Source organism: Chelonia mydas, chromosome 11 (genome assembly GCF_015237465.2).
Source record: "Chelonia mydas isolate rCheMyd1 chromosome 11, rCheMyd1.pri.v2, whole genome shotgun sequence".
Classification (NCBI taxonomy): domain Eukaryota; kingdom Metazoa; phylum Chordata; order Testudines; family Cheloniidae; genus Chelonia; species Chelonia mydas.
In genome coordinates, this window is record NC_051251.2 from 76558916 (window position 1) to 76572026 (window position 13111).

General features: G+C 47.0%; 1 protein-coding gene across 7 annotated transcripts in view; it reads left to right on the forward strand.

The window, feature by feature from the left end:
* Positions 1-8104: 8104 nt before the first annotated feature.
* Positions 8105-13111, forward strand: part of SLX9 (SLX9 ribosome biogenesis factor) — a 153248-nt gene continuing 148241 nt past the window's right edge. For 3 of the 7 annotated variants that reach the window (XM_043525203.1, XM_037912450.2, XM_043525205.1), the window contains exon 1: positions 8116-8306. In XM_043525203.1, the coding sequence (XP_043381138.1) occupies positions 8178-8306 (129 nt within the window). In that variant the 5' untranslated portion in view covers positions 8116-8177. Of the gene's footprint in view, positions 8307-13111 lie in introns of all 7 variants that reach the window. The other 4 variants (XM_043525204.1, XM_043525206.1, XR_006284852.1 and 1 more) reach the window with 4 other exon arrangements.

Here is a 13111-nt window from a genome sequence, read left to right on the forward strand (position 1 = left end):
AAGTCAGGTCAGGATTCTGGGAAGTCAAGTGGAAGCAGGGTGGATCTCAGTTGTTCAGACAGCTTTCTGTTCCTGTAGGCCAATCCGCTGCTCTGGGACTCTGCCAGTGGGGTGTCAGGGGAAAAGCCTCAAACTGGGGCTGGGCTTCATGGGCCCGGCATCAGCAGGCTGCCAAGTGGAGGGTTGCAGGGTGGCTATTCCTGTTGACCCGGGTTCGAGGCCTGTGGGTTGTGATAAGCTCTGTGTACACTGGGGATTTGCTCTGGTTAGTCATCCATGTAGCTGCAGTGAAACAAACCCCTAATATAGACAGGCAAAGCCACTACAGACCACAACTCACACTGATACAGCAGATTCAAATAAGGATAAGCTGCACAGATGCAAATCACAGCTTATAACAGCCTTGTCTGTTTGCAGCATGAGTTTGAACCAGTCCAGCTACCCCTGTGGCTAGCCCCTAATTGCTGCCAGTGCAGATACGGGCTCAGACAAGACAGGAGTTTGCACTACTTGACTGGGATCCACTTTCACATTTCTCTTCGTTTTCTATAAATATCGCTTTTTAAAGCCATATTTTTGGAATGAGACTGTTACTGGGATAACCACTATGGGCCAGTTACTGGTCCCCACCCAGCAAAGCGCTTAAGTATATGATTAATTTGATGCATGTACTTAGGACCCATTGTTGAATGGGTGTCAGAGAAAAGGAACTTCTGACCTGTGGGGAGACATATGTGTATTAACACTTGCTTAAGCATGGAAAAAACAGCTATAAATAAGCACAGCTTTTGCAAGAAATTCACACAATTAGCAGAGTAATAATAATAATGCTCCATCTTATCATCTTGATGAGGTTGCGTCTAGGAAATTGTGAGTGTACATGTACAGAGAGAACAGGAATATGACTCTTTCCTTGTTCATCCCACATGATGGTTTATATAGTTCCCCCTGGTCTTGCTAACAAGAGTTTGCTGCCACGGAGATTTATTCTGGAGCAGGTTTAGATTGCGTTGAGGCTGAAGTACATTAATCCCAAGTGTTGCTCCAATTCACAAACCTGCTACAATCATTGAATGATTTCAACTAAATTCATGTCCCTAAGAAGAAAATTTCAAACACATTTGCAAATCTTCTTTTAAAGGAAGATGACCGTCTTCAAGTTGCATCTGCACCGATTTCAGGGCCAAACTCTGCAACTTTCACTGAGCCCAGCTCCCATTAAGGTCAATGCAACTTTGGCTCAATTAGGCAGGAATTTTCAGAAGCACGAAGGTGTCTGAGGAGCACAAATCCCACTGACAGTAAAGGGGACTCTTCAGCTTCTATTTTAGGAACTTTAACAAAATTCCACCATTATGAACCATGGACTATGCCCTCAGAGAATAGTTTGTATATCAAGCTGCCAATTCCCCATTTTGTTTCAGCAATGCAACCCATTTGCTACTAAAGAAAACCCTGCTCTTTTGAAAACTCTACCACCAAGTTCCTATATTTCCTCCTCATTCTTTATTATTAGAGGACATTTACTTAAAGGAAGAAAAAACAAACCCCAAACCAAACCAGGAATTTTTTAAAAACAAACCTCATTTGTTTCTCCTGCCCACCAGAAGATATATCCTCTGATGGAGTTCTCCCAAAGGTCACTGGTTGCCTTTAGTCCCGATGGGCCCTGTGGTAGCTATGGAATAGCAGGACTGTCACAGCCATACAACCTATGCACCACAACATGCTGCTGGTGCTCCGCACTCTTGTGAAGGAGATGACAGAGCTAGCTCTGCACTAGGGGCAAAGGAGCTTTGGGACCTTTTTGTGCCACTGTAACCAGTGGTCACCTCTTCGACCTGCTCAGTTAGCCAATACGTGGCATCTCATGGGCTGTTTTTGTAAGGAGAAGAAACTGAGGATGGAGTCAGGTGTTTCTTTGATAGAATCCTGTTTATTTACAAACAATGTACAAAGTCCTGTTTCCCTGAACACAGAAGGAATCAAACTCATGGAGGCAGTTTCCTTGCTTGCAGCTCCAAACCTTTTTCCAGCCAGCACTCCCCCTGCAAAGCGACTTCTCTTCACTTTCTCTCAGGGCCTTTTTCCCAGTTCTTCTCTTGTTGTTGGCTTGGGGTTTTTTTTGGCTTCTCTCTGCCTCTGAGTGCTTCTGCTCCCAGATATACACACCTCCATCAAACAATAGCCAGTGAAACTCCTCTGCCCAAATAGCTCTTTTTCTGACCACCCTTGCATGTAGCTACATTTTGGGTGGGGGCTCCTATTGTTCCAGCTATCTTATTCCAAAAAGGCGCTTAACTGCTTCTTATATTTATCCTGAAGGATGGCTGTCACAACTACCGGATTCAATGGTTTCACCCAACCGCCATCATAACACCTGCATAAAGAGGCTTCAAGACAACGGCGAATTGGACCCCGAGCCCCATCCCACTTGACTGGTAATTGTCAGGGGCTACCCAGTGGGACAGACTGACAGAGACCCAGTAGAGGGAATCTGAAGGAGCTGGGCCTTCCTGAGCTCAAGGAATGGTAAGCCTTTGGGAGACGCAGGCATGAGTATACACTAGTTTATTGTTTTAAAATCTGTTTTCTCCGAACAGCCTCTGTTCCTACTAAAGGAGGTATTGCTTTGAGAAGGCTGTTTGGTTATTGGATACCACTGTCATTACTCCCAGCAGGAACAAAATTGCAGGAGCTGAAGATAAGTCAGGCCCTGCTGCGGTAATCATGGCTGAGCAGAGCAGACTGCAGCCCAGGGCCTGGTCTAAGAGTGGGAGAATTCTGTGATTCCACCTGGAAAAAGAGATGATGGAGGTGAAGATTCACTTCTCTACCTTGTTGCTTAGTTTACTCATCTGTAAAATGGGGACATTGCCCTCCTTTGTAAGAGCTCTGAGATCTACTGATGGAAAAACTATATAAGAGGTAGATAGGTTTTTATTAGACAGGTTGTTCAGTTATCTTTGGTTCTGAAAAGAAGTGTGCCATCTAGTGGCTGCTGTTGATGAATAAATGGAGTTGAAGGAAAATAAGTTCAAATACTGGCATTTATCTTTTTGAGGAAGGAAGAACAGGCAGGCTTTTAGCATATCACGTCCTAAAATGTCAGCCTCCAGAAAACACCACAGCAAAACAGCGCGGAAAGGTTGGAATAGACTGGATCTGGTCCAAAAATGCGGTCAGCTTTTCAGAAAAACGTTCACAATTTTTCAGCAACATTGTAAATAGTATTTTCACAAAATGTCAATCACCTCTGTGAACTGGTTGAAAAATGGCAAAATAAATTGGCATGAAACTTCCTTGCAAAATTGTACAATCTTGTGCTGAAATACTGGAAACTTTAAAAATGTCAAAGAGCTGTAGAATGTGCTCCCTTTGTAGATCTGCTCCTCTCAAGAGACAGCCCAGCAGCTAGCTCAGCGATGCAAGAGTGTATTCATGGGTAGAATGTATTGTCATTCAGCATCCTGCTGCAAGATGGGAGGCTGCAGATCAGGGTGGATTTGATTTAAATCACTAGTCAGGAACACTCTATTTAATCATGGGTTTCTATATAAAAAAGTGCATTCTTGTTGGTTGTTATAACCTTAATACATATTCTTCACAACTCAGAGATAGATGTAGGTTTCATTTTTAGACGGTACACACTATACATTTTTAAAATGATTTATTCTGAAAACTTTTCATATTAGTTTTACAGCTATATCAGAAAATGAATGATTGTTCGGTTATTTCATTTACCAAAGGTAATTGAAGCAGATATTTATGAAGTCACTGGGAGGTGAACTATCTCCAATTCAACGGGTTAATCATTAATGTTTGGAGGATTTTCTTGCCATGCTGTATTAGGAGGAGAACATCACCAGACAGACATTTAAATTGTTTTATTTAACTAAAACAACAACATTAAGTATTCTGGATTTTTTTTCTTCAACAGCAAACATATAATATTTTAACAAAACAAGCATATAAATTTTTGAATTTAGTTAAACATTCAAGTTTTTTAAAATCAGGTTTGTTTGTGTTCAAATTGTTTTTAACTAAAATGTCAGCCAGGTCAACATGAGAAACTTAAAATACTGGCTTCTGCAGCTAACTCAGTCGTCTTCACCTTCATTTTCCTGTTTGTTCATAATCTGGAAAAGAAAAACACGCTTCCCTGCTTCTTCAGGTCCCAAACGACTTCTCAATTTGGAATGAATTTGTCCAAAGGAAGAAAATATTATTTCTATACTAGCAGAAGAAGCTACTGCTGTTAAAAGTGAGATTACCACTTCAACAGTCTCTGAATCCAAGTGCTTACGTGATTTCCACCAGTTCACTGGTGTGACTTTCTTTAAAACATCATCAGCAAACATATATTTCTTGAATGGTTCACCCTGAGCTCTGAAGTTTATTATAGTTGGCATTATAGAGGGATCATTGCTGGATGTCCAGGTCATCGCCAACTCCTCTTCAGCAGTTAAGGTTTGACCCTGGTACCGAGTATTGAGAATATTTGCAAGAAATTGAGCTGGAGATAGTGCTTGTCCCATTCGTTTTTTTAATGCTTTTAATTTAACTCTGTCATTGCACATTTCTCTCTTTAAGATCTCGCTCAGTTACTTCCAAATTTCAAGTGTCAGCAATAAAACAGCGATTTTCCTGTGTTTCGTTTGAGGCTACAGAAATAGGCTTCAGGGTACTCAGCATGTGTCCAACATTTCTCTTCAGCCCAGTGTTGAGAACTTTGGCTGTGACAGTGCCATCTATTTTTTCACGATTTTGTTCACAAACTGTCACCAGATTAGGCCAGTTCTTGATAGTAGGCTTCAGAGTAGCAGCCATGTTAGTCTGTATCCGCAAAAAGAAAAGGAGGACTTGTGGCACCTTAGAGACTAACAAATTTATTTGAGCATAAGCTTTCGTGAGCTACAGCTCACTGCATCAGATGCATTCAAGTGGAAAATACAGTGGGGAGATTTATATACACAGAGACCATGAAACGATGGATGTTACCATACACACTGTAACAAGAGTGATCAGGTAAGGTGAGCTATTACCGGGGGGGGGGGGACACCTTTTGTAGTGATAATCAAGGTGGGCCATTTCCAGCAGTTGACAAGAACATCTGAGGAACAGCCGGGGGGGGGGGAATAAACATGGGGAAATAGTTTTACTTTGTGTAATGACCCATCCACTCCCAGTCTTTATTCAAGCCTAAGTTAATTGTATCCAGTTTGTAAATTAATTCCAATTCAGCAGTCTCTCATTGGAGTCTGTTTTTGAAGTTTTTTTGTTGAAGAATTGCCACTTTTAGGTCTGTAATTGAGTGACCAAAGAGATTGAAGTGTTCTCCGACTGGTTTATGAATGTTATAATTCTTGACGTCTGATTTGTGTCCATTTATTCTTTTACGTAGAGACTGTCCAGTTTGGCCAATGTACATGGCAGAGGGACATTGCTGGCACATGATGGCATACATCACATTGGTAGATGTGCAAGTGAATGAGCCTCTGATAGTGTGGCTGATGTGATTAGGCCCTATGACGGTGTCCCCTGAATAGAGATATGTGGGCACAGCTGGCAACGGGCTTTATTGCAAGGATAGGTTCCTGGGTTAGTGGTTCTGTTGTGTGGTGTGTGGTTGCTGGTGAGTATTTGCTTCAGGTTGGGGGGCTGTTTATAAGCAAGGACTGGCCTGTCTCCCAGGATCTGTGAGAGTGATGGGTCGTCCTTCAGGATAGGTTGTAGATCCTTGATGATTCGTTGGAGAGGTTTTAGTTGGGGGCTGAAGGTGACGGCTAGTGCCGTTCTGTTATTTTCTTTGTTGGGCCTGTCCGGTAGTAGGTAACTTCTGGGTACTCTTCTGGCTCTGTCAATCTGTTTCTTCACTTCAGCAGGTGAGTATTGTAGTTGTACGAACGCTTGATAGAGATCTTATAGGTGTTTGTCTCTGTCTGAGAGGTTGGAGCAAATGTGGTTGTATCATAGAGCTTGACTGTAGACAATGGATCGTGTGGTATGGTCTGGATGAAAGCTGGAGGCATGTAAGTAGGCATAGCGGTCAATAGGTTTCTGGTATAGGGTGGTGTTTATGTGACCATCGCTTATTAGCACTGTAGTGTCCAGGAAGTGGATCTCTTGTGTGGACTGGTCCAGGCTGAGGTTGATGGTGGGATGGAAATTGTTGAAATCATGGTGGAATTCCTCAAGGGCTTCTTTTCCATGGGTCCAGATGATGAAGATGTCATCAATGTAGCTCAAGTAGAGTAGGGGCATTAGGGGACGAGAGCTGAGGAAGCGTTGTTCTAAGTCGGCCATAAAAATGTTGGCATACTCTGAGGCCTTGCGGGTACCCAGGGCAGTGTCGCTGATTTGAAGGTATACATTGTCCCCAAATGTGAAACAGTTATGGGTGAGGACAAAGTCACAAAGTTCAGCCACCAGGTTAGCCGTTTTTGCTGTTAACAAACATGTTATCTCTGGAGACAAAAATCCACAGTTTGAGAGCTGCAAAACTAAGCACCTCTGATGGTATCTTCTAGACTAAGCACTGAGTCCCATTGGGTAGATAGAAAGATTAACCTAAATAATCTATGCAGAAGCCCCTGGACCTCTGTAGGATTGCGTCCCTAATCCATGAACTATTGGAGCTCATTTACAAAACTTTTCTTAAACATGACATGAATATATTGTCTCATACTATAGAATTAGAATTTATAATCCCTATTCCATGATGAGATATCTTTGAGCTATAATGTGTCTTAATTAAAACTATCTTTAACTTTTCTCCTCAAAGCATTTTATCAAAAAAATCTGATTTACATAAAAAAAAACTGTTTTTTTTTTTTTTAATTTTCTTTAAATCATTGATTTTTATTCACCCTGGTGCAGATCCAGCAGAGGGAGTCATCATCAGGTGTTACATGCAGTCCTGCTGTGGGGAGATAGGCCGGCAGATACTTGGCAGTGGAAGACCCAAAGAAAAGCAAAAGAAATATATTTTGTGAGGTTGCATCCCCTAGTTCCGGAGGGGGAAGATAAGAAGCTGTTCATTTCACCCTCACACATACCTAAATACAGATATCCAGTGGGCTGGGTATTTATGCCTTTTGTCTGTTCCGTAAATTGGTTCATTACACCCTGAAACACATGCTTAGATTGCAGTAGAACAAACCCTTACAGCCTTCTGGCTAAGTGTTCACTCTTATTTGTCAACAGCTGAAACAAAATGCCCCTCTCTTCATAAGGGGAAGGGAGATAACTTGCACTAACATTAACGGGGGAAAGTGTTTTTGGTGAGAGTCCTAAGATTCACTGAAAATGGACCCCGGAACGAAGGTCTAAATTGGAGAGAAAAACAGGTATTTCACAGAGGCTCATTCCATCACATCTCTTACCATTGGTGCTGCATATTCCATCTTTATCTATGAAACAACAAGCTGCTGAGTAAATTGGCCGGGGGTGGGCAAACTAAGAACAAATGTGTTTTGATTTGACAGCTGTATAAGTGTTTCTGCTTTCCCAATTCCCTGGAGAGAGAAAGAACACAGAAATATGTTTCTAAAAAAAGAAATGTAGCTTTTTCTCTGTTAGCAGTAAGTGTATTTTGTCTAATTCTATAAGGTTATTTCCGCCTCCCCCTACTCCCGGGGCACCAGGTTGGTCTATACCTGGTGTTGGTTTAATTGCTGTGAGGCTCCTGGCCCAGGGCCCCTGTGATCACCGTGTTTAGGCTCAGGAAGGAGTTTTTCCCTGGGGCTGGGGGATATAGGCAGGAATTATTTTATGGGAACGGGGCTGCATTTTCTCCGCCCCACCATCCTTGCCAGCAACCAGCTCCTCGCAGCAGCCTGCCCTGGCACCTCTCCGAAGAGCGGCTACAACCTGCAGCCGCCAATCAGTCACTGGCATTTCACCTGGCACCATTAGGCTTCAGAGTTAACAGCGGCTGGCGCTGTTCTGCGCAGCGGCTCCAGCCCGGGCGCGGCCCGCAAAGCTGGAAGCGGGCAACACCCAGCGCCCCAGGCCGGGCCGCTCGGCTCCGACCCGGGACCGGCTCCAGCCCATCGCCAGGCGGGAGCACCCGGGCCCCGCCCGGCCCTTTGGGGGGGGGGGAACGCTCTGTGCGGCGCCGCGTTCCGGGGAGGGCCATAGCCGCCGCACACGCGCCGAGCCCCGGCAGCCCGGCCATGGTGGGGAAAGCGAAGCGTCCGCGGCTGCACCAGGCGGCCCCGAGGCCGAGGGGCCCGCGGGACCCGGAGCCGGGCGGTCACGATGGGGCGGGCGGGACCAGTGGCTGGAGGGCGGAGCCCGGAAAGGTAAAAGGGGTGCACCGGGCGATACCATCTCGTGTGCGGGGAGGGGGGCAGAGCCTGGCGGGCGGTACCATCCCGCATGAGGGGCGGGAGGAGGCACTAGTGCGTGGCCGTGCCATGTGCTCTGCCGGGGGGGCGGGCTGCGCCAGCAGAGGAGGGGCGGGCTGCCCCATGCCGGCGGGGGTGGGGGTCGGGGAGGGGCGGGCTGCCCCATGCCGGCGGGGGTGGGGGGGTCGAGGGGGAGCGGGCTGCCCCATGCTGGCAGGGGTGGGGGTTGGAGAAGGGCGGGCTGCGCCATGCCAGCGGGGGTCGGGGAGGGGCGGGCTGCGCCATGCCGGGGGGGGGGGGGGGGTCGGGGAGGGGCGGGTTGCCCCATGCCGGCAGGGGTGGGGGTTGGGTCGGGGAGGGGCGGGCTGCGCTGTGGGGGTCGGGGAGGGGCGGGCTGCGCCATGCCGGCGGGGGTGGGGGTTGGGTCGGGGAGGGGTGGGCTGCCCCATGCCGGCAGGAGTGGGGGTTGGGTCGGGGAGGGGTGGGCTGCGCTATGGGGGCGGGCTGCACCATGCCGGCGGGGGTGGGGTTTGGGTCGGGGAGGGGTGGGCTGCGCTATGGGGGTGGGGGTCTGGGAGGGGCGGGCTGCCCCATGCCAGCGGAGGGGTGCTATGTGGGGCGGCCGAGCCGGGGGGGGTCTGGCGGGCATGCGCAGTGCCAGTGTAGCTCTCGTGCTGGATGAGGGCAGTTCCGTGCTCGTGGCTGCTCTGGACCCCTGCTGGGTCTCTGGCGCATGCAGCCCTTTGCCGACAGCCCGTATGAGCTGTGGGGCCTGGCAGCGCCCACGCTGGCAGCAAGGCAGCCTTTGTTTCCCAGCACCCTGCAGCGGGAGACCCAGGTGTCGGCTGCTGGGTCTGGCCTCACGTCCTGCCACCACGTGGGAGCCCCCTGCGCCTGCCTCTCGGCCCGTGTCCTTTGCTGTCCGTTGTCTGGCCTGTTCGTGGCCTGTCCTCCTTGCTGGAGCCTCCTCCGCTCTGGCCGTCTCATCTCCCTCCCGAAGGCTGCTGCTCGGCCCAGGTCCGTGGCCTGTGTGTGATCACCTCTCTCCTCCACGTCCCGCCTCCTTCAAGTCAGGCTCAAATGCCTGGTCTTCCCTGCAACATTCAACCATGCCCTTCCTCGCAAGTCCAGCCTCTGCTCTTCTCATAACACTGACCATGATCCCCTCATTTTCCTGCAGGCACCTCTGCTTTCTCCTGTCCCTGTCCATCAGAACTTGCAAAGCCGCCCCATCCTCACTTAAATCTCTCCTTGAAACATGCCTTTCCCTTCATCCCTACACATGGTTCCTGTTGGCACCAGTTACGTTGGTGGCCACCAGAGACGCCAGTCTTCCATTCTGTGGCCAACACCCTGCTCCTTGTTTATGTGTCTTTTTACCTGCCTGCTGCTGCTTAAATGCTGGGTTGTGAGCTCTCAGGAGAACTCTTGTCACATTCTGGGAGAAGCAGGAAAGACAATCCATGGTGATTGGGTGACACTGGGAGGTCTATAGTGACTGAAGGGGGTTTTAGCCCACGAAAGCTTATGCCCAAATAAATTTGTTAGTCTCTAAGGTGCCACAAGGATGCCTCGTTTTTGTTTGTTTGCTTTATAGTTGATCACTGACCTGATGTGATAGTGGAGTGTCTAGGAAACGGGTGTAAAAGCTTTTGATTTAAGGGATTATGTAAGGTATTAGTCTCAGCCTTGTTCAGAGAAGTAACAAAAAGTACTCCGTTTGAGTATCTGTGATGTTGTTGAGCGTTTATTGCATTTGGCACTTTTAATCTTTAAAGTTGTTTACAAACATTTTGGAACATCCCCATGAGATACTCCAAAGAAAATACTTTTATTCCTATCTCCGTGAATGAGAAAATGAGACAACAAGGCCTGGGGTGCGGGGCACTGCAGGCTTAAGCTAGTGGAAATGGTGGATTCTCTGTAACTTGAAGTCTTTGAACCATGATTTGAGGACTTCAGTAACTCAGCCAGAGGTTAGGGGTCTATTACAGGAATGCGAGGGTGAGGTTCTGAGGCACATTCAGGTATGGTCTCAACAAACAGAAAAGCTGATGAGATTGGATCTGTTTTTCAAATCCCGTGTTTAGATATTCTTGAATGGCAGAGACGTATGCATGGCTTATCTTTTTTGTGTGTTTTTGCAAACTGGTTTCTTGCACTTCTTGTTGATCATGTTTGAAAGCTCACAGTCAGGGCTTGTCTTCACTACAGCTGCTGGTCGATTTAAGCTACGCAATTTGAGTTATGTTAGCAGCGTAACTCAAGTTGACGTAGCTTGGATCTACTTACCTCGGGGTCCACAGTACGCTGTTGACGGGAGACGCTCTCCCACCAACACTGCTTCTGCCTCTTGTTAAGGTGGAGTACAGAAATTGGTGGGAGACTGCTCTCCCATTAATTGAGCGTGTCTTCCCTAGACCTGCATCGGTTGCAGCAGCGCCGATTTAGCTCCGTAGTGAAGACAAGCCCTTAGAGTAAGAATCTGAGATATGGAACAGAGAGACTAGCTGGGATGTTACATAAATCTTAGTTGCTTACAAGGCCATCTGTCCTGCATTGCTGCTTTTGTGAAAAGTGTCAGAGATGTTGACTGTGAGATATTGGTAGATGGAGGAGAGTGAGAAGCTACAGGGTTCCTGTACCACTGAAGGCACTGTGAATTGCTTTCTGTTCATTAGTATTCTTAAGAGCATTTCTGTAGAAGATACTGGAGCACAACCAAAAAGATTTTTCTCGCCAGCAGGGCTTTGCAGGTGAACAGTGGGCAAGATCAAATGCCCTTACTTTTGTCCTATCTGAGGTAAGCAGAATTGGAATTTTGTCCCAAAGGAAAACAGATGAGCTCGTAAGGAAAATAGCGCTAGCAGGATGTTGGGTTTAGAGATGGAAGAACCTTGAAAATGTCATTTGATCTTCAGACCTCTTAAACCAAACTTCAGATTCATTCATAAGAGCGGCCAGACCGGGTCAGACCAAAGGTCCATCTAGCCCAGTGTCCTGTCTTCTGACAATGGCCAGTGCCAGGTGCCCCAGAGGAAATGACCAGAACAGGGAATCATCAAGTGATCCATCCCCTGTCGCCCATTCCCAGCTTCAAACCCCTTGCACAGGTGGTCACTAATAGAGCATTCTGCATGGCCAGGTGCCCAGCTTGAAGCAGCTGGGCCCTGGTTTTCAGAAGTGTTGAGCTCTCCCCCGAACTCACTAGAACAGGTTTCAGAGTAGCAGCCGTGTTAGTCTGTATTCGCAAAAAGAAAAGGAGTACTTGTGGCACCTTAGAGACTAACCAATTTATTTGAGCATAAATTTATTTGATGCATCCGATGAAGTGAGCTGTAGCTCACGAAAGCTTATGCTCAGATAAATTGGTTAGTCTCTAAGGTGCCACAAGTCCTCCTTTTCTTCATTAGAACAGGGGTTCCCAAACTTGTTGCTGGCACAACCCCATTTTAATGCATATTTCCACCTGGGACTCCAGACAGCACAGAGGATGCCATTTTGAAGAGCGAAGTGGTGTTCTCCGCACAGTGTGACCTTGCATGCACCGGAATGTGAGGTCACACCGCAAGGAGGATGCCATTTTGCTGTTCAGAAGGCATTCTCTGCACCCTGTGACCTCATGCGTATGGTGTATGTGAGCTCATGCTGTGCAGAGGATGCCATTTTGTAGAGGAAAATAGCATCCTCCCTGAATAGTGACCTCACACACATTGTACATGCGAGGTCACTCTGTGCAGAGCAAAATGGCGTCTTCTGCACAGTAGGGATCGCCGTGCAGAGGTCGTGACCCACTCTTTGGGAACCGCTCCATTAGAAGTTGTGGTTGCTTAGCACCTCCGGCAGCCTGGCAGGGCCACTGGCTCTCGGTGGCCTTTCTGTTTGTTTCCCTCCATATTTACCCACTGGGCTCATTGCGCTGTTTAATTTCTGTGCCCTGCTTTGAATGTAGACAGGCTACAAAAATTCCCAGTATGCTGAAAAATTAGGGGTGCCTGATCCCTGAGGGACCTGAAGTTTATGGTCACTTGTGGATTTTGGCTTTAAATTTCCCAATCAGTTCCCCTGCTTTAAAAACCCTCACCATTTCACAGGAATGTTGTGCAGATAATTCATTATTGTTTGTGAGGCTTGGGTGATACAGCAGTCAGCACCATAGAGTTCGCAAGGAAATTAATAATTCTGTATTCGGTCCAGGGTTTGGTTGGTGTGCAGTGAGTGAAGCAGGGACCACACACTGAGAGATGACGATAAAAACAAATATTGAACAGATGCCTCTTATCCTGTGAGCCCATCCACCCAGTGCACTGAATGAGGCAGGGGTCCTCTGGAAAAGATAGTATTCGATCATGTAATTAAAGACTGTATCACAATGCAAATGCACAAGGGCACTAAATTAAAGATTGCACCATCAGCATTAACTTTAGCTTTCCTAACTTTTGTGTGCTTGGCTTTTCAACTTACAACTGCGTTCAAAGAATGTTGTTTATTTGTGTGTCACTAGACTCTAACCAACAGACAATGAACCGTTCTATCAAATTCTTCCAAGCAATGCAGGCAATGTTCATGCATCAGTAACGTGAAAGAGCCTAAGAAGGAGTGTCACATGTACAATAAGAGAGTGAATTTTAGTGCTCTCCTCTCCTCTCTTTCTTTGGCTCTTATTACCATATCCTGGTGTAGCTGAGAGAGAAATTTTCTGTTAAAATCTGTCTTGGTCTCTCCCTCTGTGTTAATAACAACAACTCTCATGATCAGTG